Consider the following 22,829-nt stretch of genomic DNA (forward strand, 5'->3'; position numbering starts at 1 on the left):
TTTTTAAATGTGTGTGAATATGAATAATGCCAGGAGGCAGCTAGCTTAGCATAGCTTATCATAAAGACTGGAAGAGGGTAAACTGGCTCGCCTGACTCTGTCCAAAGCAAAGAACCAACTCCAAACTTTTTACTTTTTATTTTTGGATGCATTGAAAAAACAAGATTCTACCATGTTAAGTAATGGGCACCAGATTTGCTGGAGTTTTACAAAATTCCTGGATCTCGTTTCCTTTGGACAGACTTCAGGCTCATACTTGCATTGACTTGTTTTTTGCCCTAATTGCAATGTGACAAAGTGTTGTATTAACATGTTCTAATTTTAATTTTCTGTAACCCCCCCTTTTTTCTGTTTCTGTTTTAGAATGAAGTAAAACGTATTGTTTTTACTGAAGCTTTTCATTCTTTTGCTGTAAGTCTTCTTTTTTGCCTTGTTTGCTGTTCTCATTTTTCAATTTGTTATCCATCATCTCTGAATATTATCATTTGTAATTGCCTGTACGGGACATAGAATTCCCTTTTTTGAGTTCTCGCCTCACAGTGTAATTGGTCATTGTTTAAATTAAGTTCATAAGTTCTTTGGTGTTTTACTGTGAACATCAGTCAAAACATTAATTCCCATCTCAGTGTCTGTGTTAATTGTGTGACTATGTGGACGTCTTGCCAGTGCTCTGGTTTGTACTAACTTACCTCCTGACTCTCCCCCTCCAGACGGCAAAGGACGACACGGCTTACACTCAGGTCAGCGACAAACCGGACGAGCCGTCGGAAGCGCCAGCCAACCAGCCGATGAAGAACGGCTCCTACATTGCCATGTCTCCAGTGGAGCCCCAGAAGTGTTGATGGAGAATCGCCTGGCCCAGCGTGGAGCTCAGGAAGGGGGCTGAGGGAGCAGCACAGGGGTGATGCATTAACCAGGGGTGGGGTTTACACACAGTGAGCTCGTTTCACGTATTTTTGGGGTGAGTGTGTGGGGGGGAGGATATGGAAAGGGGCGGGGCAGAACCCCCAGTAGATGTTTAGTGAACAGAGACAATGCTCGTCTCGCTGAGCCCTCCTATGACTGTCTGTCCTCCTCTACTCTACTTGCTGAGCATGGCCCTCACCGCCTGCCGTACTGCAACACAACAAACTCCCACACCTTTACTCCTCCTTTCCGTCCTGGTCGGCCCACAAACACGTCGGGAGGCTGGACGGGCTCGGCCAGGACAAGCCTTTTTTCCGTAACTCTTCTGAAGGACCACAGTAGCATAGGTGTCGCTAATGCACAAGGATGCATGATCTTCTGCTGACTAAAAATGGCTGAAAGGCTGTTTCTTACTCCCCTACACAGCAGTGGGTATCGTATTCTTGCTCTTTCCTCTCCATCGGTGTTGCGTGAGGAGAAAACTTCAAACCGACAGATACACAAACAAAAAAAATCCCCCTGTAAAATCGTAAACTTAGGACACAGCTGTGAGCTCCTGGGCTCCGAGGATAACATGGTTTTGCTAACAAAACTGAACATATCCTTTTTGTAAAAAAAAAGACAGTCTGAGCCAAACTATTTATAGCATTTTTGCCTTTTTTTTCTTCCTAAGATGAATTGGTGCGTGCACACAAACACACACATCGCACTTCCAAGTATGTGTTGGTGGGAGTGTTGGTGCACCTTGATGAACACATCGACGTCCTGCTGTGATGGACGATGCTCAACTGGTTTTCTTGATGCAGGCGCGATGTCCCATGACACCTGATATACTCGTGATTTCAACCCCACTTCCTTCATTTTTTTTTTTTTTGTGTCAGCCTCACTTTTTACCCTTAAACACTAGTTACAGAAATGAAACGCTCAGTTTCTTTTCAGAATCCTAATCAGCTGACGTAGCTAGATATGACATCACCAACAGTAGCTCGATTTAAAATCGAACCTCTAGGCTTCTTCACACCTTCAGAACAAAAAGGGAGATCACAACACCCACAGATCTTACACGGGAGACTTGAACCTGCTTTCTGCCTTACAACGGTTCAGTGTGTTCGTTATGTTTCAAAACTATATAAGCTGGAAATCTCTTTTCGCCATTGTACATATTTAAGGGGAGACGTTACAGAGATACCTCTGACCAAATCCAGCCAGCAGTCCTGCTCTGGGTGTGCAGGGAGACGCTGACTTTGCTCTGGTGTCGGCCGCTCCTGCACATCTACACTGTTACTTATTAGAGAAAGCACAATTTGGATTTGCTAAAAAAAACCAGGCCGGAACGCAAGGCCACCAGGTTTTTTTTTTTGGGGACCTATTATAATTCTGATATATTTACAGCTTGTTATGTCAAAGACACTGTCAAGTGCCGTGACTCTTCACCGCTCGCCGCTGTGCAGTCGTACAGTTTGCCAAGGAACCTGTTGGCATTCAGGCAAACGCAGCACTTGAATCACTGTTTGTCTTACGGTTCCTGTCGTGGTCTCCAGTTCTTTCTGTCCGCCACACTCGTCCCGTCACACGTCAAACTCGTCGGTGTTCGCCAGCGGGAAGTGAATTCGGGGCCGTGACACTGTCAACGTGGAAAGTTCCCTGCACTTTGCCTGCAAATTGTGCCCTGTGTGTTATTTTGTTTCTTTGTCCTCGTCATTTCGATGACGGTGGCCCATGAGTTCAGTACATTTCCCTGTTTGTCCTGGCTAGTATTGGTTCTGATGATGTTTTCCAGGACAGCAGACGCCCCTGCCTCTGTGTTAACTTGCTTCTCAGCACATAGAGTGTCTTCTTTTGATATACTTTTGTATTTGTCATTGCTGCTAAAAAAAAAAAAAATGCCATAACCTATGGACTTGTATTCAACCATAACTTGCTCGTATTCAGGTCGACTCACACAGGCTTTTTTTTTTTTTTATCCAAGTCTTAAATCTTTTAAGGTTTTTCTGTGTTGACTTGAGCCTTTCGACACCTGAGCACAAGATACAAAGCCCTAAGCTTGCTGCCATTTATTGGACTTAGCAGTTATCACTAACCACATTTTTGTAAAGCTCTCACAGTTAACCAGTCATTCCTCTACTAGGGGACCATATCACATGTATCACTGGGGTTTATGAAGGGGTTAGTTAACTTAGACAGAAAGGACGAGCCCGCTTCAGCATCATCGGAGATTGGTGTCGGAAGTCGTTTAAAAAAAAAAAACTGTGGTGGAGAATCCTTTTAAAGCAGAAGTTCAACACTGGGAAAGGCGCTTGTTCCGCTTCTTGTGGAGAGAAGGAAGAGGAGATCGAGTTCCTCTGCTCAACATGGAACTGGAGATGTTTCGCTTAGCCTAGCACAAAAACTAAACCGCATGGCTCTGTCCGACGGAAACAAAATCCAACACAAAGTGGTTGACGAACACAATATATCGTCATTTTCAAGCGAAAAAAGTTTACTTTAGATTCTCAAAGGTGAGACTGTGCTGCTTTTCTTGGTCTCGAATTTAGTCAAATTTAATATTTTTAAATACTAGACTGTCAGTTGGATAAAACACAACTTTTGACGATGTCTCTTGAAGGATGTTGTCATTTTAACAGTTTTTAAAAAATAAGACAGTTCACTTTCTCAACTCCTGAAATAACTTGGTCCCATAACTGAAAAGAGTTTTCAACGACTGGAGAAAAGCGAGAGTCGGACCAAATCTTAAGCTTAAAGAATCTTTGCTCGCTCCAGCTTCGTGTTTGATGCACAGATTGGTGACTCTCAACCAACTCTCCACCAGCAGACGAAGCAGCGTGTTTCCAGTGTTTGAACTCTTTCTTTAAAGTGAAATCGATTCACTAAAGGCCTTTTTCATTTCACTTACATGAATGAACCTCCACCTTGTTCAAACTCATAGATCGTCATTGTTCACCTTTTTAAAACCTTCTTGAACCTGAAAGACCTGAATCCCAAAAGGCGTGTGTGTGTGTGTGTCTGTTCAAGCACACACACACCTGAGCCATCACCTCCACCCGTCCTACTTCGACTACATTGACCTTTGAGTCCAATCCTTCAAACCCATTGGCTCGTCCCTGCTTGACCAAAGATAACCCACATAGATCTGCCCCAGCGCGGTGTTGACTCTACTCTGCGATAACGGCTGTGCCACAAAACGACCGCCTACCTTTTTTTCTTTTTGTTTGAATTGTGCCACCACTTATGTGAAGTATTTACAACAGTGTTACGTGTGCGTGGAAGCATGAATGTGCCTTTTTTACATCAAGGCAAAAACCATATATAAAAATCCCAGTATGATGTATATTGCTTTTCACCACCCAGTGCAAAAGGAAATAACTCATCAATGCTCTTCGTGAGCAGAGATTCAATCTCAGTATAGAGCAATACAGAGCTGTGTAACATAAATTGTGGATGTTTTGTACGGGGCCACATATTATTTATGTACTTTCTTTCCTGTGATTTTTGATGGTTTAACTCGTGTATGAGTATTTCCCCTTTTCTTTAGTGTGATTGTAGTTGTTTTATTTTGTTACGTTCTGCTTGAGTTCCGAGCACATTTCATTTCCTTTCATCATTTCAATTTCTTTTCACACTGAAAAAAAAACACAACAGTAAGTGTAACTGTTGGACCAGTCAGAGCCCTGTAAAAAAAAAGTCTGAGTGTCCATGAATGGTTTCATTTGGGTGTTTGTGTTTGAGTATGAGAACCAATGAGTTAACACTGGTATGTGGAGCCAAATGCACCATTTCTGTCAAACTGGGGGGATTTACTGGAAGGCTGATTATCTTGATGACTGAGTAAAGTAAAGCATTGATGCTGTGTAATCTGTCTAGATGAATGACGCCCTCCTTCAGGGATGAGCACTAGTGCCATACCATCCTTTTCTTTCTTTCCTTAATTTGCTCCTCGGTGTAACAAACCCACGTCTCGATGTTCTGAAGTCACTAACAGACATTTCCTCTTAAGATATACTAATTTTGTTTTGCTGCTGAAAATGACAATCCCCTTGTCATGTTGGGTGCAAAATGATTTCAAAGTAATATCCATTTTTAGTTTTGATAATTTACACTGCACAGATGTTTCTACAGTCCTTTTGTAAACATTTCTAGTGTATTTGCAAAAAATAAAAGTTGCACCGAAGTGCAAAAGTTCACGTGGTCTCTTGCTTTCTTTTAACTGTCTGTGGAGAACTATAAATCCTACTCAGGAGGTAAAACTGCTGAGCCAGATCAGTATAGAAGTTGAACGATGAATCAGTTATTAACTACATTTGTTTGATTTATCTTTAAAGTATATTTTGGGTTTTTAAACTGCTGAATTTGAAAAAAGCGAGACATTTTAAGACACTCATTTAGCAAACTTGGCTTATTATCTTATTTTTTCAACCTTACGTTGAATCAAATGATTGAGAATAATTGGCAGAATAACTGATAATAAATTTATCATGTCAATCTAACTTGGATGCTCTGGATCTGTATTTGGAACTGCATCAAATTCCCTTTTTTCATCAAGATCCATGAATTATTTGTTCTCTGGGAAATTGGGGACAATGTCAAACGTAACTCAGTGTCCAAGAAAGTTTCAAGAAGACTTTTATTTGTGTAATGCTGTCAAACAAAAGGACAGAGGTGAAAACATGATCTCCTTGGCTGAAGGTAACAAACTAATGTCATCAAATCAGTCACTGGGGCCAATCGAACTTTTACTTGACTGACTTTTTGCATAAAAAGTGAATAAACTCTGAGGAAACCTCAGTTTAGAGCAACAGCGAGATCCCTCGTCCAAAATAGCTGTGACTCTTTCTCCACCTCTGACTGCTCCTCTAATTGATATTTACCGCCAAGTGCAACAAGTTCAGGCAGGTTTCTTCTGGGACTACAAGACGTCGACACTTTTCTGTGACAGATGAGTGGTTCAGTCCGAGTGTTGCATGCGTGGGTAATGGCTCTGTTCGTTATACTAAGTGGTAGCCTCGGGGCAGCCACATCTCGCTGTCTTCTCATATGTTTCGGGCCTTGTGACGATCATTTCAGGGCCTGCAGGCGTCAACACGTTTCCCAGTTTCTCCGTCAGTCAGACAGATTCAGTTTCGACCTTCTGTTTAGTCGATGCTCTTGTTTGCTTGCACCGCAACAACTAATCTGCAACAGCAAATAATATTTTGTGCAATAGGTAACTTTTAGCAGATGGCGTTTGGACACTGTGACTCTTCGGCTGATTGCATCACTCAGTCTCATGCAAGTGTTTCTTTAGTTCATTTCTACATTAGTTTTGTGTTTTTGTTGTGCAGCTCTTGATCTGTTCTGATCAGCACAAATTCAGAAATATGAGGAAGGTGCCGGTAAAAAGTAACAAACAAAACAACAAAAGTGATAACTAAAAACATAACTATGGAGTATTTTATTCCGATTAACGCATAATGACAAAGCACAATAATCTTAATTTCTGTAAAACTTTCGGTGCCAGATCAGACTTTTCCAGAGCAAGAGGTCTTCAACAGTCGTGTTTCCAAAGTCCGTAAATATTTCATTCACAATGACAAAGCAAAAAGCAGAAAGCAGCACATCCTCTTTGAAAAGTTGAAACCACACAATGTCAGTCATTTTGTTTTTGTTATCTCTGCTTAATCATTAAAAAACATCATGAATGATTGATTGACAATGAGGAACCATTTCTATATGTCTTTATTCGAACACTCCAAAGGCCTTTTGACTGCACCTAGTTGTTGAGTTCATGAACGGCATCTTCTACCTTTCAGTTTTTTCCCTTTGTCCTGTTTGATTTCCTTGAAAGAACCGTGTGTTCACTGACAGAGTTTAGGGCACAAAAACCTGCAGAATGTGAAGCTTGTCTACAATCATTGTGTGTGAAGACCTTTCTGTATTGAAGGAATATTTACTTGGGTTTAAATTGTATTTCAAGTTCTGTGGAAAACAATAGCAACTCCTCGCAATAAACATCAATAAAACTATTAACGATATCTATAATTACGATTGTTGTATAATGTCTATTTTCCTTCTCGGGAACACAGACCAATGCAGGTTCATGTCAGGTCCTTTGAGACGCTCCTGTTGACTGACTCCGATGTCTTCGTTAGGGCAGAGCTCCAGCAGCTTTACAACTGTAAGACCACCTGCAGACAGTGAACAATGGACGCCCCCTCCCCCGACCACACTGGAACAACTAGGCCTAACTGCCCCCGTCTTTTGTCCCACTTCTCACCACTTTGTGAGTTTTTGTGTTGAGTGTTTTGGTGGCTCGCTGTGAAAAGCAGCAGGGCAGGAGGGTTGGCCTCTGTCCCTGGAGAAAACACCCTGATGTTTATCAGCCGACCAAGAACAAGAATAAAGAAGAGCTTACTTTTTCATTTACCTTCTCACCGCTAGAAGAAAATGAGACCACAATGGTGTCTTTATAATGCGAAGCTGCAGCCAGAAGACATTTAGCTTAGCACAAATACTTGAATAGGGGGATACAGCTAGCCTAGTTCTGTTAACCCAAACCTTAAAATCCTAAGTAACCATATTGTGCAGAGTATGTTTCTATAGGAACTACGGATTGTTGGGCCTTGGGGGAGGTATATGGGCTCTGAGGGTCACTTCACATAGGACCGGTTCATAACATGCAGGTAAACATCAACAGAAAACCTAGTTTCTGTGTTTTTGTGCTGGTCCACACCCTTTTTATAAACAGTGTGTGGTTCTCACTCAGTTAAGAAAAGTTCCCTCCGTCCTAAACGCCAACGAAATTTACAAACGCTAGCTACATGATTTCAAAGAACGACACGCTACGATGCAAATAGTAGAACCCACTAATAATTATTAACTCAAAAAATTGACAATCATGTCAATTTTACAACATTACTGTCTCTGCAAGTCAAGATCCCAGAGGAAACGTGGCCAATCCAAAATGTCCTCATAGCCCAGGAGCTGCTTCTCTGCCAAAAACCCCAAAGGGCAATGTGTCCATGTGAGTAAACTTTGTTTTGAGCAATATGCTTTTTAAACCCCTGTTTAAACAGCAGGCAACTCAGGGCACGTTTCCACCCACTTCAACGATTATCCCCTGAAAGCAAAACTACTGACTCAGCCACAGACACAGATAATGCTGCTAACTCCCTGAGGTATTTCATTGTATCATATCGTGCCTTCAGAAATCCAAGTGAGAGACTATAACTTTGTTTGCTTTTGTTTATTTATCACTAACCAGTTGTTGGACAATTATTATTGTATAAAATCCCAGTGTATACTTGTTGTGAGTACTTCAGTCATCAGTTCCAACATGCTGGGCTTTAGAGGACTTTTAAATTATAGTCCACAACGTTTCAGCCCCCGTTTTATTTAGAAATGAATACTTTTACCAACAAAACATTTGAAGTACTCATAAAATGACCCATTGCTGTAAATTAACTTAGCCCAACGTATACACCAGTAGGGCTATTAGTGGACTGACAGAAAGTTGACTGATTTCATCATTGTCAGTCACTACTTTTCATGGTTCACCTTCACACACGTCTCAATTTGATGCTTTTCTTTGCAAACATTTAAAAGGTTTGGATTTACTTTTTAATAATTCTAGTTTTTGACTGTTGATTGAACGAAACCAGTGAAGTAAAATGTACTATCCTGAATAAAAAATAAACATTTGCTGCAAAAATATGTTTAAGGTTATAACTTAGTCAACAAGCCCCTGCAGTAGAAGTGTAATCATAATCTAATGATATAATTTAACAGTATAACTGTCAAAGGAAGGACTTTTACTTTTAAAGGAGTCATTCTACAGTGTGGTATTAGTACTTAATAACTTGAATACTTTCTCTACTTCTGCTCCCACACGTTGTGTTAAATGGTCTTTTTTTGCCCCCTGCTGGTAATTCTGAGAAGTACAATGACTCAAAAGAAAATCAAATATTCAATCACAACATAATAAAACAGTTTGATAGCTGAATGATGGTAGTCTGCATGTGGACTAAAACTTTGCAATTCCCAGGAAGATAATTAAAGTCTAACTATTATTTGAGATATAAATAAAACAAAATGTGCATTTAATGTTTATATTCAGTCTTTTCTACCTTTTTCTGTGGGTAACTTTATTTTCAGTATGTGTGAGATGTTGTGTCTGATGTGCTCATTTAGATCATTGAAGTCCGGACAGTGCTGGTGTGGACACGTTTTTTATTCAACTATGCAAACTGAGAATATTCATTTAAAAAACACTGTTTCGACATTTTTATTATGATTTGCTTTCTTGCAGAAATAGATGAGAACAATCCAGAATATCAGACCATCCCTGCGACTGCGCTTTGAAGCATTTAGGACGAAGACGTATTAAACCTAAAGTCAAATGAATAAAATAATAAATTCTCTGTTTTATACAGGATTAGGGTATATACCTGACCTGAAGGACCCCAGTAAATGGTTGGCATTTGGCATCATCATCATCATCATCATCATCATCATCATCATCATGATCAGTGCAACCTAGACTTAACTTCATTTCTAGAAGTTACATTTTCTTCTACTGCTAAGGCACCATCAGCATTTAGTTGCAGATACGTACTGTAGTGCTTATTGTTGAGTTGCACACTTATCTGTGGTAAATCATGTGTGTTTTTTTGGGTCAGTTTGTTGAATTTATAAAGTGTTAAAAAGGAGCAGAGTTATCTTCCGCATATAGACTCACTGAGAGCTTAAAAACCACAGGGTTACCCAGTGTCCTGCTTGAAACACAGTGTCAAAGAGCAAAGTAAGAGGAGATAATAAAACCCCACTGCTCCATACAGAGAGTTTGTTGTTTTGTTTTTAAACATTTTCCAAAGGGATAATTCTTGTATCTGGATGGAGACTGATGCAGGAGTTTCTCTTCATTTAGCAAAGTCAAAACATTTTCTGTTGTTAAAAAAAATGCTTTGCAAACAGGAGGACAAAGATCCTCAGTGATATTAACGGTGATCACATTATCTAGTATTGCTATTGTAATAATCAAGCAGCCGAAAGCAGCCTTTTTGTTTTTTGTGCTTATAAATTTTACTTTTGCAAATATTAAAACTAAAATAAAAGACACAAAATCCCTGGTCATGTGTCTCACCCACACTTCCTCCTCGGTGGATGAGACTGATTCAGTCCAACGCCCTGAACTCTGACCTGCTCCTGATCCCATGAGATCAACACAGCAGCTGCTCAGGAGCTTCCTGTCTTAACGTGCGTCACAGAGGCAGCCGGCGTTCCCTGGGTGTGTCCACGCCCTCCCCTTACCGGGCGAGCAGCCTGAGCTGAGGTCCCTCTCTATTTTCAGTCTTTCACTCCGGCTCCCCGCTCAGATGTTGGGGTCCTCGTCCAGCTTGGTGAGGTCGGTGGCCGTGCCCATGAACATGCTGCGCCCTCGCTCCAGCCGGCTCTTCTTGTCCGTGAGGCGGAAGGCCTCCATGAACTCGTCGATGTCGATGCTGCCGTCCTGGTTTCTGTCAATGGTGACGGACAGGTCGGAGATGGCCTCGTCCGTGATCTCCATCTTTAGGTAGACGCTCAGCAGCTTCCAGGTCTGCCGGAAGTCCTCGATGGTGATGAAGCCTGAGGAGGAGGAGGAGGTTAGAGCTCAGGAGGTTAAAGCTGGCATGAAGGGAAGGGAAATTATATAGATGATGTGCACACTGTTACAGGAAAAAATTTGTGTCACTGCGTGGGTGTAATCGGATGGGGGGTCGGGGGGGGGGGGGGGGGGGGGGGGGGGAGCTGGAGACACCAGTAGATCACTGGGTTAATCCTGATCCTGACCAGGAGGATTCAGGAGACGAACCTGCTGTGGCCTCTTTGGCACAGAGGGAGGCTTAGGGAGGCTGAACCCAACAGGCGTCTTAATATGGAAACAACAAACACTTGATAAAGACCCTGACACACTTTACACTGCACCATCTCCCGTTAGGCTGAGTCGGAGCAGTCATCTTATCAAGTTGTTCAACACTTACTTTTTCCCATTTGGATGAACAACATTGTGAGATGCATCCACACACATGAATCAATCTAAAAGAGTTTTTTTTATTGCCAGGTTATGCTCCAAACTAGGAATGAGGCAGCAATAATAAATATAAACTTTTTATTTGTGAGTTGTTTCTTAATTGACTTTACAATGTAATGTTTGTATAATGGAGTTAAGAGAGAGGCTTTTGGTCTAGATTGGGAAACAATTAGAGGTGCAGCTGTACAGTATGTTGTCTGTTTACTTTATTATTTATATACCAATCGATCAATGACCAGAGGAAAAATAAGGCGTCCATTATAAATATTCCTCTCAGTTTGCATGCATCTTATGAAGTGAGCTATGAAAAGAATACTCTACCTGAGTTGTCCGTGTCGACGATTCTGAAGATGGTCTCCAAGGTGGAGCGGTGGCGATACAGAGTCTCCAGCAGGCTCTGGTCGATGTGCTGCAGGATGAGAAGGGAAGGAAACCAGGTGAAACCAGAGGTGAAGCATCGTCAGGTTTCTCCAACCAGTTTGAGAAAAGAGGGTGTTTTGACAATTTGGATTTCCCTTGAGTATCTGTTCGTTACTGCTGCTGGTTTATATTGAGTTTTAAACACCAAAGGCCTGTTTACTAACTTAATGTATTCTATCTAATTTCTCTCTTGTTAATTTTTTGGGATGTTTTGGTGTTCTTTTTTCCCCTTACTTTTTTAAAATAAACAAATAAGGACAGTTTTTGTCATCAGTACCCTTCCATACTCACGTCCGTGTTGGGTCTCTTGATGGCGAGCTCGTTGAACCACTCGTTGAAGTCGACCGTGCCGTCGCTGCTCTTGCAGGTGACGAGCTGGCCGCGCATCATCCTCCAGGGCAGACCCAGGTGCATCACACTCTCCACTGCAGTGGCCCAGTCGTTCAGAGACACGAGACCTGACGGAGGAAGGAGAGACGACGTTAGAACTCTCATTCTGAGCCATGATTTATTATCTGATACAATATAAGATTTCAGCTCTAACCCTATGAACACAACAAAAATGCTCTATTTCATTAAATAGACTTGCAGCCAAAAACAGCATCAAACACTTTAAATAAAAAATCAAGGCCAATGTGTCTCATTAAAGACGAAACTCACAGAAAATGATGAAGTATATGATGCATAATCAATTAGAAACGTGTTTTAAACTGTGGCTGTGATTCATTTCAGACACACAAATGGCTAAATCACTGAATAACGTCTAACAGTTTCAGCTGAAGTTTTTGTGAAACTATCATATGTTGTGTCCGGCCCACATCTTGTTGTTTCACTGAACGCTGGAATACGATGCTCGTCACACAGCACAAAGGTGTGAGCTCGTATTTCTCCACATCCAGACATTAACCTGTGAGAACTTCATGAGAGAGACGTCTCTGATTCAATTACTCAACACCTGATTCACTGAGGACCGAACAAACACATACACACACTCACACACAGACACACACACATATCACACACCTGTGTTGTTGCTGTCAAGCTTCTTGAAGGCACAGATGAGATCAGATTTGTGCGCAAACAGCTGCTCCCTCAGGACTTTGAGGGCCGAGCGCTCGGTCCTACCAGCACTGAAGACAACATGAAGGGAATATGAGTACAGACAGTTTTCAGACCCTTCATCACACTTGGTTCTGTCGCCTCCAGGTCCAGTGTGTCCAAATATAGGTGAAAGGGATCTATTAGCAGGAACTACATTTAAAATCATTTTAATTATGATTTCACCAGTGTGTCTCATCTGAAATTATATGAATTGGGGTTATCTTTTCCCTTGAATGAGCCCTTTATAGGTAAACACTTTATATTTACATCAGGAGCAGGTCCTCTCTACAGAGGCCGCCATGTCTTGTACAGTAGCCCAGACTGGACAAACTAAAGCTTTTGAGTTTCTGTGACCACTGAAGACAACCACAGATTCTCTCTCATGTTTGGTAGGGGATGATAAGGTGAGGGGTACTCAGCTGCTAAATGCAACTTCACCACTAGATGTCACTAAAGTCTACATACTGGACCGATAAAATGTTTTTTGCTTTGCTGGCTGTTGTTTGTTGTGTTTTCGGGCTTGTTATGCATGATTCATGTTGTCATTTGTTTTTGTTATTATAAAGTAAAACTAAACCAAGCCCAACACATGATACATTTCCCTGCAGTGAGTTTCTTCTCGTGCTCCTGTGTACCTTTGTCGAACGGTGAGCTCTCTGGTCATGCTGGTGGCCTGGTACTGAATCATATAAGGCACAAGGTCTGGACCCAGCTTCACGTAGGCGCCCCTGTTGCTTCCCACGTCGTAGTAGTTGGAGGCAGAGAACAGAGTCAGGACCTAAGCAATAGAAAAGAAGAGTTTAATGTTTTAGTGCTTTTTTAAAAAAGCTCCTCAGAAAAAAAAAACGGTGTGAAATGCATCTGCGACTGTGTCACTAATCAGATTTTACTGGAAACTGCATGGAGCTGTGGGATTATCAGGGAATCAGTGGGCCGTCTGAGCTCACCTTCCGATTGTGGCAGAACTCATAACCCTCCTGTTTACACTCGTGGGAGCGGATGATGAGCTGCAGGTTGTGTCGGTTCAGAAAGTCCTCAGTGACGTCGGGGCCCCAGTAGCAGCCTCCCCCCCGCACCTCATTGGGCACGCAGCCGTCCTGGCTCATCGGGTCGCTCCACAGCAGGTCCAGGATCTGGAGGAACGATATATTTCATTTGAACCCCCTGGAGTCTAAGACCTTATCGGCCCCTTGAGAGGGACTTAAACCTGCCTCAACATTAGGATAAGTCTCACATACTGAAAACACTGATCCCAAAGGGCAACATAAGATTTCACTGAGCAGAGATAATCTGAGAGCTGTAAGAATGTCATCAATATGTAAATGTCTGTTAAAGTCACGTTGGTGTAATTAGGCTCCACAGGGATTAAACCATTCAATCTGATAGGGAGAATCCTTCTCCCTGCTTCACTCGTGTAAGAAGGTCACACAAATGAATCAGTCGAGGGTCTTTTACTTCAGACTTCAGGTACCAGAGCTACATGCAGTGACTGAGCATCACCACCAAGCTCCAGAGCCACAGGAAACCACTGGTACCGACGACCGGTTGGAAGAGCAGATTGAAGTGACGGCAGTGGGATTAATGATGCGGGTGGATTACAGCATGTTAAGGCCCATGTCGGTTACAATCCACAGCTCTAATACTGAGGTAGGTGTCGATAACTGGTGGATGACATCTGACCAAAACAAACCAGTCAATCACTCAGAGTCTCACGTGGGAAACTTAGAGGCCTGACAAGGACGAAAATGACTCTGAAGTAAAATCTGCAAAATAACATCATTTGGTGATGCTATGTCTGTATTCAAACATTTATTCCCTTATCCCCTTACTTATTTTTTCAATAATGTTATTATTTACTTCTGTGTTTACATATTTATACATACTTTTTTTTTGCCTCTGTAGTTACAGCAGACATCTACATCATAATTCCCGACTTTGGCTGGTACCTTGGTTTGGCTCATGTCCCATCTGCTAACATGGAGGAGGTGTGATTGACTATACTGCCACCAGGGGGACATCAAGACACTTTGGTTTCAGTTTTGGTCAGTTGTCATGTCGTCCATCTTTGTGTACAGTCAATGGGCAGTTCTAATGTGTGAGTACTGATACTGATGTGAAGCTGAGAGAAATAACACATCGTTAAATACTCCTCTGGTCAATATTCAATCATCACCTGTTTCCATTCGTCCCTGACGTTGTCACTGCTTTCCGAGTCAGTGGACACGGTCAGTGTCGTCTCTTTCTCTGTGGACCTGTTGATGAAGACGGACTGTCTCCTCTTGCGGGCCTCCAGATCGTCCTCCTCTTTCCCTCTGATCCGGTCAGAGAAGTCCTGCAGCGAGCGGTTGTGGAAGCTGCCCCGGGTTCCCAGAGGCTGAGGGTAGATGAGAGAGGCCCGGCGCTGGAAGGACTTGTTGGTGCCCCAGACGTCCTCGTCCACGTCCGAGTCGATGGACGTCCCCGTTGAGATGATGTGCCTCTTCTTTGGAGGCCTCAGGGCTGAAACATACTGGGACAAGCAGAGCAGAACACTTCAGAACAAGAAGGTGAATTGAAGTTCATCACTGCTCTGCATGCTGATCCCTCACATTGTGCCGGTCCACCCTGGTGAGGACACCGAGGTCTGTGGTGTCGGAGATTCCTCCATGGAGAACCAGCACCTTCTGGTCGATCACTGTGGCTAATGGCAGCCAGCTGAAGATCTTCTGCAGCAGCTTCAGGATCCGTTTGCCGTGCATCTGAGGAGGAACACAGGAGTGAGGAGATGAGTTCATTTATCGTTTTTTAAAGTTCTGTATGGATCTTAAAAGTATCTCTTTATTTAGGATTGTTTTAAAGAGTTAAAAGTGTTTGGATAGTTTAACCATTAATCTGAATGTCATTGACTTAAAACGCTGGTTTCTAAGAAACAAAAACAATCTCGTGAACAAATAATTCTTTGGTGTGTTTTCTTTATTTATTTGTAGTAATAATTTCATTAGCGTTGATGTAACTTGTTTTACTTAAACCCCTAAAACCCCCTTAAAAAAAAACAACTAGGTAATCTTACTTGACAAAATGAAGTAACTTACCAAATGAAGTAACTTTTACAGGTAGATATAAAGTAAATATAACTTAAGACTAGTTGCTGCTTTTACCTACTCTCTTCTCAATATCTTTTTGGAGTAAGATCCACTTGTTAGATTTTCAGTGAGGATATTTAGATTATTTCCTAATGATGTATCGGTGTCTTTGTTTAAAAATGTTGTTCTGTAGCTCTTTTAGATTGTGAGGTTGATCCCTGTCGAGAGTCTATAAACCAGAGTCAGTGCTGATTCAAACTGGACTGTAGTTTCCTTTCTGTGTCTCTAGAAGACCTCGACCTCTCTGACCAATGAGACGCCATGAACAGAGTCAGATGTCCGACAGTCACCGGCTCTAATGACCTCAAATCCTCTTACCTGCCAGGAGGAGTGTTATGGTATTGTACTGTCAAGGAAGTCACAACCTTTACCGGGCCTTAGTGGGAATGTGTAGGCTAAGGTGACTGAAACCAGTTTACTTGGCTGCCTCCAGAGATAGCAGGGATAAGGACACGTTGTGGCTCCATGCGTCAGTTATAACGCCGAGCAATAATCAAAAGAATAAGGTGTGTTTGGAGATATGTACGTTTGCAGGATTATGTGATAAACTTACCTTGTATTTAGTCAACACCTCCTTTGTGAAGCCATACCTGAACCAGCCAAAGAAACACAAGGTTCACGTTAGATTTCAGTTTATTTATCATCCTTCTGTTCCCTGATGAATTTGTTGAGGGACACCATGTGGTCAGTTGACGTATTCAACCTCTGACTTTTGTTTCACCTCAGATTGACTATATGGTCCTCGTGGTTCCCTCTGTTGAGGTAGACCTCACTGGGGTAGACGAGCAGGAACGCAAACAGGATGATCAGGATCTCGATGGAGTCTTTGCCTCGATCGACGAAGTCTCCGTTAAACAAGTAGGGCTTCTCCAGGGACGGCATGCCATTCTGTCACATAAACAACAGCACAGGGTCAGTGCGTCATCCAAATGGGAAACAAACACAGCAAGATGCAGCCGAAAACTGAAGTTTAGAAGGGAAACAGACAAGGTTCCTCCGACCTTGTAGAAGATCAGCAGCAGGTCCTCCAGTTGTCCGTGCAGGTCGCCTGTAGTGAAGTGAACAAACACAGGTCATACCTCTGTCTGCTGCTGCTTTAACTCCTACAACAACAGTAAGGTTATATTTATAATTAAACTGAACTAAGCAAGGTTAGTTAGCTGAAACCATGTTTTGGTCAATAACTACTTGTTTCAGCTGTTTAAGATCCTGTAATCACTCATTGTTTTGCCTTTCCTCCACAGTCACCTTCCCCTCATAGGCAACTCTCACAAACAATATCAATAAGAGGCCAAAATTAATCATCATTACAAAATAACAGTGATTTCTTCCTGCTCACCACAGATAGTGATTTCTTTGCTCTGGCAGGTGGAGATTCGATTGATGTTCGGCATCATGCGGAACAGTTTCCAGGTCTCGGCCAGGAGCTGGAGGACGTAGCGCGAGTGCAGCTGCTGCTGAGAGACAGACTCGTCAGAGGGAAGTCTCCGGTTCAGAGAAACACATGAAACATACGTCGTGCTGCAGTGACTGAAATCTGCTGTGGTGTTGTGATGCATGCTTATTGTGTCATGCTCTGTCTGTCAAAACCATGTTTTTAAAGGTGCACTATGAGTTACTAACAGTGAGTAGCTACATGCACTATAGAAGTTCAAATAGACAGTTGCATTGTTTGTCCACCAGACTGTACTAACAAGTACATTTTAGAAATGTAAGGATTTTACTCTATGTGTGTACTTGTACCTTGCTGTTTTAATTTAAAGAATATTTATCAAGACTGCTTATGATTACAAAAATACTATTAGCTGATAAATTCAATAAACTGAATTATTTCAAACTCTCAAAACCAACTTCAGTATCTGCCTCAAAAGTCCAGTACAGTTATTTTACTTGGCCATTTTATTTCTGCTTCATGACATAAAGAAAGATGCTTCAGTGGCACTTTAGAAGATGCTGTTAATTCAATTCTACACGTCACAGTGATACAAAAAGTCTTAGGCAGGTTTTGCAGCGCTGATCTGCTGTGCACCCACCTTCTTGTTCCTGAAGGCCTCCACCAGCCCGACTGCCTGCTCCACCGTCAGAGGGAAGAAGAGATGAGGTCCCGAGTAGATCTCTGGCACCTCGATGTTCTTGTAGCAGAAGTACCTCTCCCACTCGGCGTCCCGACAAACCTCGTTCTCTCTGAAGATGTGCGAGATCAGATTTCCTGGAGGACGACAGGTGGAGGTCATGAGATGAAGTTTTACCCAAGGGATACAGGGATTCCATTCATGTGAAATCTTACGTTCATTGCTTGCGGGTGTGAAATTGTCCATGAGGTAGCCGAGGAAATTGTAAAGCTACGGACGAGAAGAAAGACGAGAGTTGAGTTTGAAGTTTTCTCAGAATCACACAGATGACCTCTGACAGATTGTCACCTTTATTTGAGCCTGTTCTCCGGAGTACTCGATGGACTGGAAGATGTGCCAGGTGTACCTGCGTCTCATCTCCGCCCGGGCGACATACTGACGGTACCATCGCTGAATCAGCACAGCAGCTCTTATAGCTGCAGGAGAGAGATGGGGGGGGGGGGGGGGTCAGAAGAGCTGCACATACAACACTGCTTTTCAAACATGTTGTTTACATCAATCAATCAGAGAAAAATGTGTCTTATGTGGTATTTTTTTCTGCTTTTGATGATTTTGTCAGTTTTAGTTTAGTTTTAACTGCGTCAAATGTTGGAGATTCAATTTCACCTCCACATCCAGATCTTGGAGGTGCGGCTGATTCGTTCAATTTTGTGAGAACCTCCTCAAAATTGATAACTTTACTATTATTTATGTGTATAAACAGTCTGCGATTTGTTTGATGTGGTTTGCTACAAGTGTTCAGGTTTAGTTCAATATAGGGCCCCTTGGTCCCTTTTGCCTGGGGCCCCCCAAAGTCACTTGAACAATTGTGTTAACACTAAACACCAAGTAAACAACAACAACAACAACACAACACAACAAACAAGATAAGCAGGTGAGGCTTACTTGTGACGGCTGCACACAGGAGAACAGACAGACATAAGGAAGATACATTAATGAGTGCAAAGCAAACAAACGCCTCTCAGGGGATATCGTCATGTGTCCGGAAAGAGATTGTGACAATTTGGTTCAGATCGAGATCAGGGGGCCGGATCCAGGATTTTTTTTTTTCTCAGAGACTAATTCATGAGTGATAAATCTCTATCTATGCTGAGAGTGTGTGGAATTGGATGCAGCTTGAATTTAGGGGGACCGTTGAACGATACCCGGAGGTTGACGCTTTATTACCATTCCAGTCTAAATCTTGGGTTAAGATCAGTCTGCAGGATGAGAGTTACCTTTTCCAGAGTGTTTGTGGAACTGGTCGGACTTGGAGACGCCACATCCCATGACTGTTCCTGTGAAAACACCAAACGGAAATTAAATCAAGACACAAACTTGAAACTAAAGTGTAGCCCTAAGAAACCAGCCTCAGTTTAAGATTGAATCTAGTGTATTTTTCTTTTCTAACAGAAAGGTGATTTCGAAGATGACATTCCATCAGGGGGACATGGCTTTTGACCTTGATACCTGACATATATCATATCTGAATACTTGTTTACTGATTGAGATGCAGGTTCTCCAATCATTCACACATTGGTAAACAGATCTGGCCTCGTTCCCTGACGGAGTGGAGGGCAGAGCGTGGCAGCAGGAGAGGTAAAGCTGGACGACACACGCCTTTTTGCACTTTTAATCTCGTTATCTGGTTGTTCTCTCCAGACCTCGGTGGCCTCAATCCCGGAGCACGGGACGGGTTTTGCCTGAGTTCTATGAAGGCTTACATTAAGCAATCAATGAAACAGTGGAGGCGGGAAAGAGTCGTCGCGGCCTGCGGTTATTTGATCAAATGGTGGATTTAAAAACTGGATTTTTAAATATCCCTTTGTTGTTTAGGGTAAATAAATGATGGTTAAATTACTGTTTACAAGTTACGAACCTAATGTTTATTTCATTCAGGTGTATTTACAGATGGGGTCTTTGGTCATATATAAAGATATTCAAAAGAGGGTTTCTGACCAAAACACAGTTCTTTGAATGATGAATTAATTATCCTAAGAAATATTGGTGCTGTGACATAAAATAAATGCATGGAGGAAAGCTTTAAAGAATTATTTAAACCTTGAGCATTTATTCTGGATCCAAAATGATGACATATGAAATCCTGCATGTATTTACTTACGTGGTCACCTCCTCTCTTCCGACACCAGTTCCCAAGTTGTTCTGCGGTCAGTTCTCTGTGTCAGTGAGTTATCACACGGCCATTTGCTCTGTCTCATACTCCACCAGTCCACCAGGATCAGGTCCAGAACCGCAGGGCGTCCGTCGGACTGGTCATCGCATCGGGGTCCAGTAAGTCACCACAGAGGCTTCATGTATGAAGCTGTATCTCCAGTGTGCAGCTCCACCGGCTCAGTCCCCAGTCCCTGGGTGGGATCACATAATCAAGGCACCAGGCCACAAGTGGATTATTCGAGCTAATGACTTGATGCGACTAGACTGGTCTTAATATAGGACGACGCCAAAGGGCAGAGGTAAACATGCATGGGAGGAGAGAAGCTAGTGTCTGTTTCTGTTTCTTTGGAAATGCTTTTGATCACAGGTATTTGTTTGGGTCCAGGTTGGTGAGAACCAGGGGCGTCGTTAGGCCTGTTTTAGGGGGCTGAAGCCCCCCTGTTCTTCAGCCCCCCCAAATAATTATTGTGATTTTTTTTTTTTTAAATTAAACTATTGTTTTACACATGGACAAGTTATTTATAACTCTAACATGCTACATATGTGAGTGCGTTTCATGTTTGTATGTTTTCCCCCCCTTCAAATTACAATCCAATGGCCTCTCATCTTACAATAAAAGATCGGGCACTAGGACCTTGGGGAGTCTGAATCGCTGCTGCGCTGGCTTTCTCACTCTGCCAAGTAACGTCTCTCACCAAGATAGCAGGATTACAGCCAAGGAGTTTAGCTCATAGTAAATGATGCACGGAGGGAAATTGTAAGTACAGGTAGTTACAGAATGTGGCTATCTGTAGTTGTTAACGATTGTTACCTACGGTGGCCCTGAAAGCTCAACGAACGGCAACTTAAGAAAACACATGCAAGTTGACAAAACACCTGCAAAAAGAGAAAAGCGCTGCAAATACCGGAACGAGCTGCAAATAGAGAAACGCGCAGCAAATACCGTAACGCGTTGCAAAAAGCCAAACGCGCAGCAAGAAGCCAAACGCGCAGCAAGAAGAGGCCACAACACAACGGAAGTGTTTCCAGGGGACAGCTAAAAGTGATGGACACTGCTGCCACAAAAACGTCCAATACACCATAGAAATTCGGTTCCACACAGGGTTCGGCCACCCGCGGCTCTTCGGCCCCTCTGCAGTGGCTGTACAGTACAATGTTGTGCATATGTTTAGCGAACGCTGAACTTAACGAATCAGTTTTCATATTATTAACGTGAACGTAACGATGAACGTGAGTGAACGTCACGTACATTTTTTAAATCATCACCGTATCAGGCCATCATGAAATACCAGGAGCGGGCGAGTGTGTGTGTGTGTGTGTGTGTGTGTAAAATACCATGATGAGAGAGTATTACAAAATAATTGACTTAATGTGTTGAATGTGTAGAATTTAGTGACATCTAGTGGTGAAGTTGTATGTTGCAGCTGAACACCCCTCACCCCACCCTCCCCTTCCAAACACGACAGAGAACCTGTGGCAGCCCTCAGTTGTGAAAAAACTAAAAATAAATTTGTACAATGTGAATCAGACACACTAGTGAAAACATCACAAGGATTATTCAATATTCAATTTCTGCCAACATATCCCTTTCACCTTAATCTTACACACTGAACCCGTGAAGGCACTTGTGAGTAAAATAAAGTTTTCAGTCTGGATTAAAAAATTACAGTGGATGGAGAACTCAGCATTTAAGGCAGTTGCTTCTAGAGCTGTGCTGCTTATTGTGTGAGATGCAGTCACTAGTGGACACACCTAGACAGACACACACACACACAGACACACACACACACACACACACACACCAACCCCGGGTATCTCACACGGCATCCCACATCTTGCGTCACTGCACGTCAAAATCCACGAGGATGTAATTTAAAATTAAAAGGTCGATGGTGCTGCACTGTGGCTGATTTTGGTGACGATTAGCGCCACAGGTTTTCCCTGAAACCGATGAGTCTGCTTTCACTGTGTTTTACAATGAAACTGACGCCTTTCAAGTGCAGTTCTTGGAACGTCCTTCTGTGAGCACACCCAAATCCTATCTGCTTCACTGAGTGGAATGACCTGGAGAAGACTGAAAACTAGAATTCAACCGAGACAAATTAATGATTGTAAATACTTAGAAATGTTATAACTTAGACAGCAGCGTGTCATTTTTGTATTCAAATCTAATTTCCTAATTCCTAAACCAAGAAATACAACTTCAGAATGATCTCCTGACCAATATTGTTAAACCTCAGCGAATGTGTGAGCGTAGTTTCCTGAGGAGCATCTGACCCAGAATCTCATCATCATCCTCGGCTGCAGAAATAATCCATTCAGCTCAGTTTGGCTCCAACAAAGACGCACAGTATTAGTTGTGCTCGTTTGGTTTCATTGAAGTTTTTGTGTGTCTGCGACTGAATTGGGACGAATGGTTTTCTCACTGTTCATCAAAACTGAAAGATGGGTTTAGGATTTAATTCCATGTTCGACATATTACAAACTGTGTATCTCACCTGTCAATCATTTGGGTGATATTCATGATTGTTATTGACAAGAGAAACTCACGATGGGAAATACTGTGTGTTTACAAGGAATGCTTGTGTAAACATCAGTAACTTGTTTTGTAATGTTTACATTGCCAGTGATTGTGGGGTTTATTGTTTTTGATTAAATCAACTGAAGTTTTAAAATCGCATTGAACAAAATTATTCAGCAAAAAATTTGATCATAATCATACAATTTCTTGTTTGGGCTAAACATCTTCTGGTGCCTCACTTTAAAATGTGAAATTACTTTTTGTGTGTTTTACACAATTGACATTTTGTTGATTATAAGACATATATTGGTATTTCTTATTGATTCTCTGAATGACTTAAAGTGTGGGTTACATATCAGCAAAAAAAAAAGGTCAGTGTGTATTTTTTGTGTCGAATCTTCTTAAAGATCATCAAGAGAAATGTTTGAGGC

At 42.2% G+C, this 22,829-nt stretch overlaps 2 protein-coding genes across 2 annotated transcripts in view; one reads left to right on the forward strand and one right to left on the reverse strand.

Moving 5' to 3' along the window:
- scarb2a (scavenger receptor class B, member 2a) overlaps window positions 1–5,087 on the forward strand; it is a 15,878-nt gene extending 10,791 nt beyond the window's left edge. Inside the window, exons 12-13 of the mRNA XM_053421322.1 lie at window positions 364–411; window positions 711–5,087. Coding sequence (XP_053277297.1) covers window positions 364–411; window positions 711–842 — 180 coding nt within the window. The 3' untranslated portion in view covers window positions 843–5,087. The remainder of the gene's footprint in view (window positions 1–363; window positions 412–710) is intronic.
- A 5,162-nt stretch (window positions 5,088–10,249) lies between these two features.
- On the reverse strand, window positions 10,250–18,992 carry ppef2a (protein phosphatase with EF-hand domain 2a). Its single transcript, XM_053421321.1, has 17 exons — window positions 18,941–18,992; window positions 18,609–18,617; window positions 18,012–18,139; window positions 17,879–17,933; window positions 17,625–17,800; window positions 16,931–17,045; window positions 16,593–16,639; window positions 16,313–16,479; window positions 16,145–16,181; window positions 15,058–15,207; window positions 14,643–14,978; window positions 13,417–13,602; window positions 13,105–13,247; window positions 12,392–12,498; window positions 11,660–11,826; window positions 11,270–11,357; window positions 10,250–10,503 (listed from the first exon to the last, which is right to left on the reverse strand). The coding sequence occupies exons 1-17, from the start codon at window positions 18,990–18,992 to the stop codon at window positions 10,250–10,252; spliced, it is 2,217 nt and encodes a 738-aa protein (XP_053277296.1).
- Between the last annotated feature and the right edge of the window lie 3,837 nt (window positions 18,993–22,829).

This window comes from Pleuronectes platessa, chromosome 4 (genome assembly GCF_947347685.1).
Source record: "Pleuronectes platessa chromosome 4, fPlePla1.1, whole genome shotgun sequence".
Lineage (NCBI taxonomy): Eukaryota > Metazoa > Chordata > Actinopteri > Pleuronectiformes > Pleuronectidae > Pleuronectes > Pleuronectes platessa.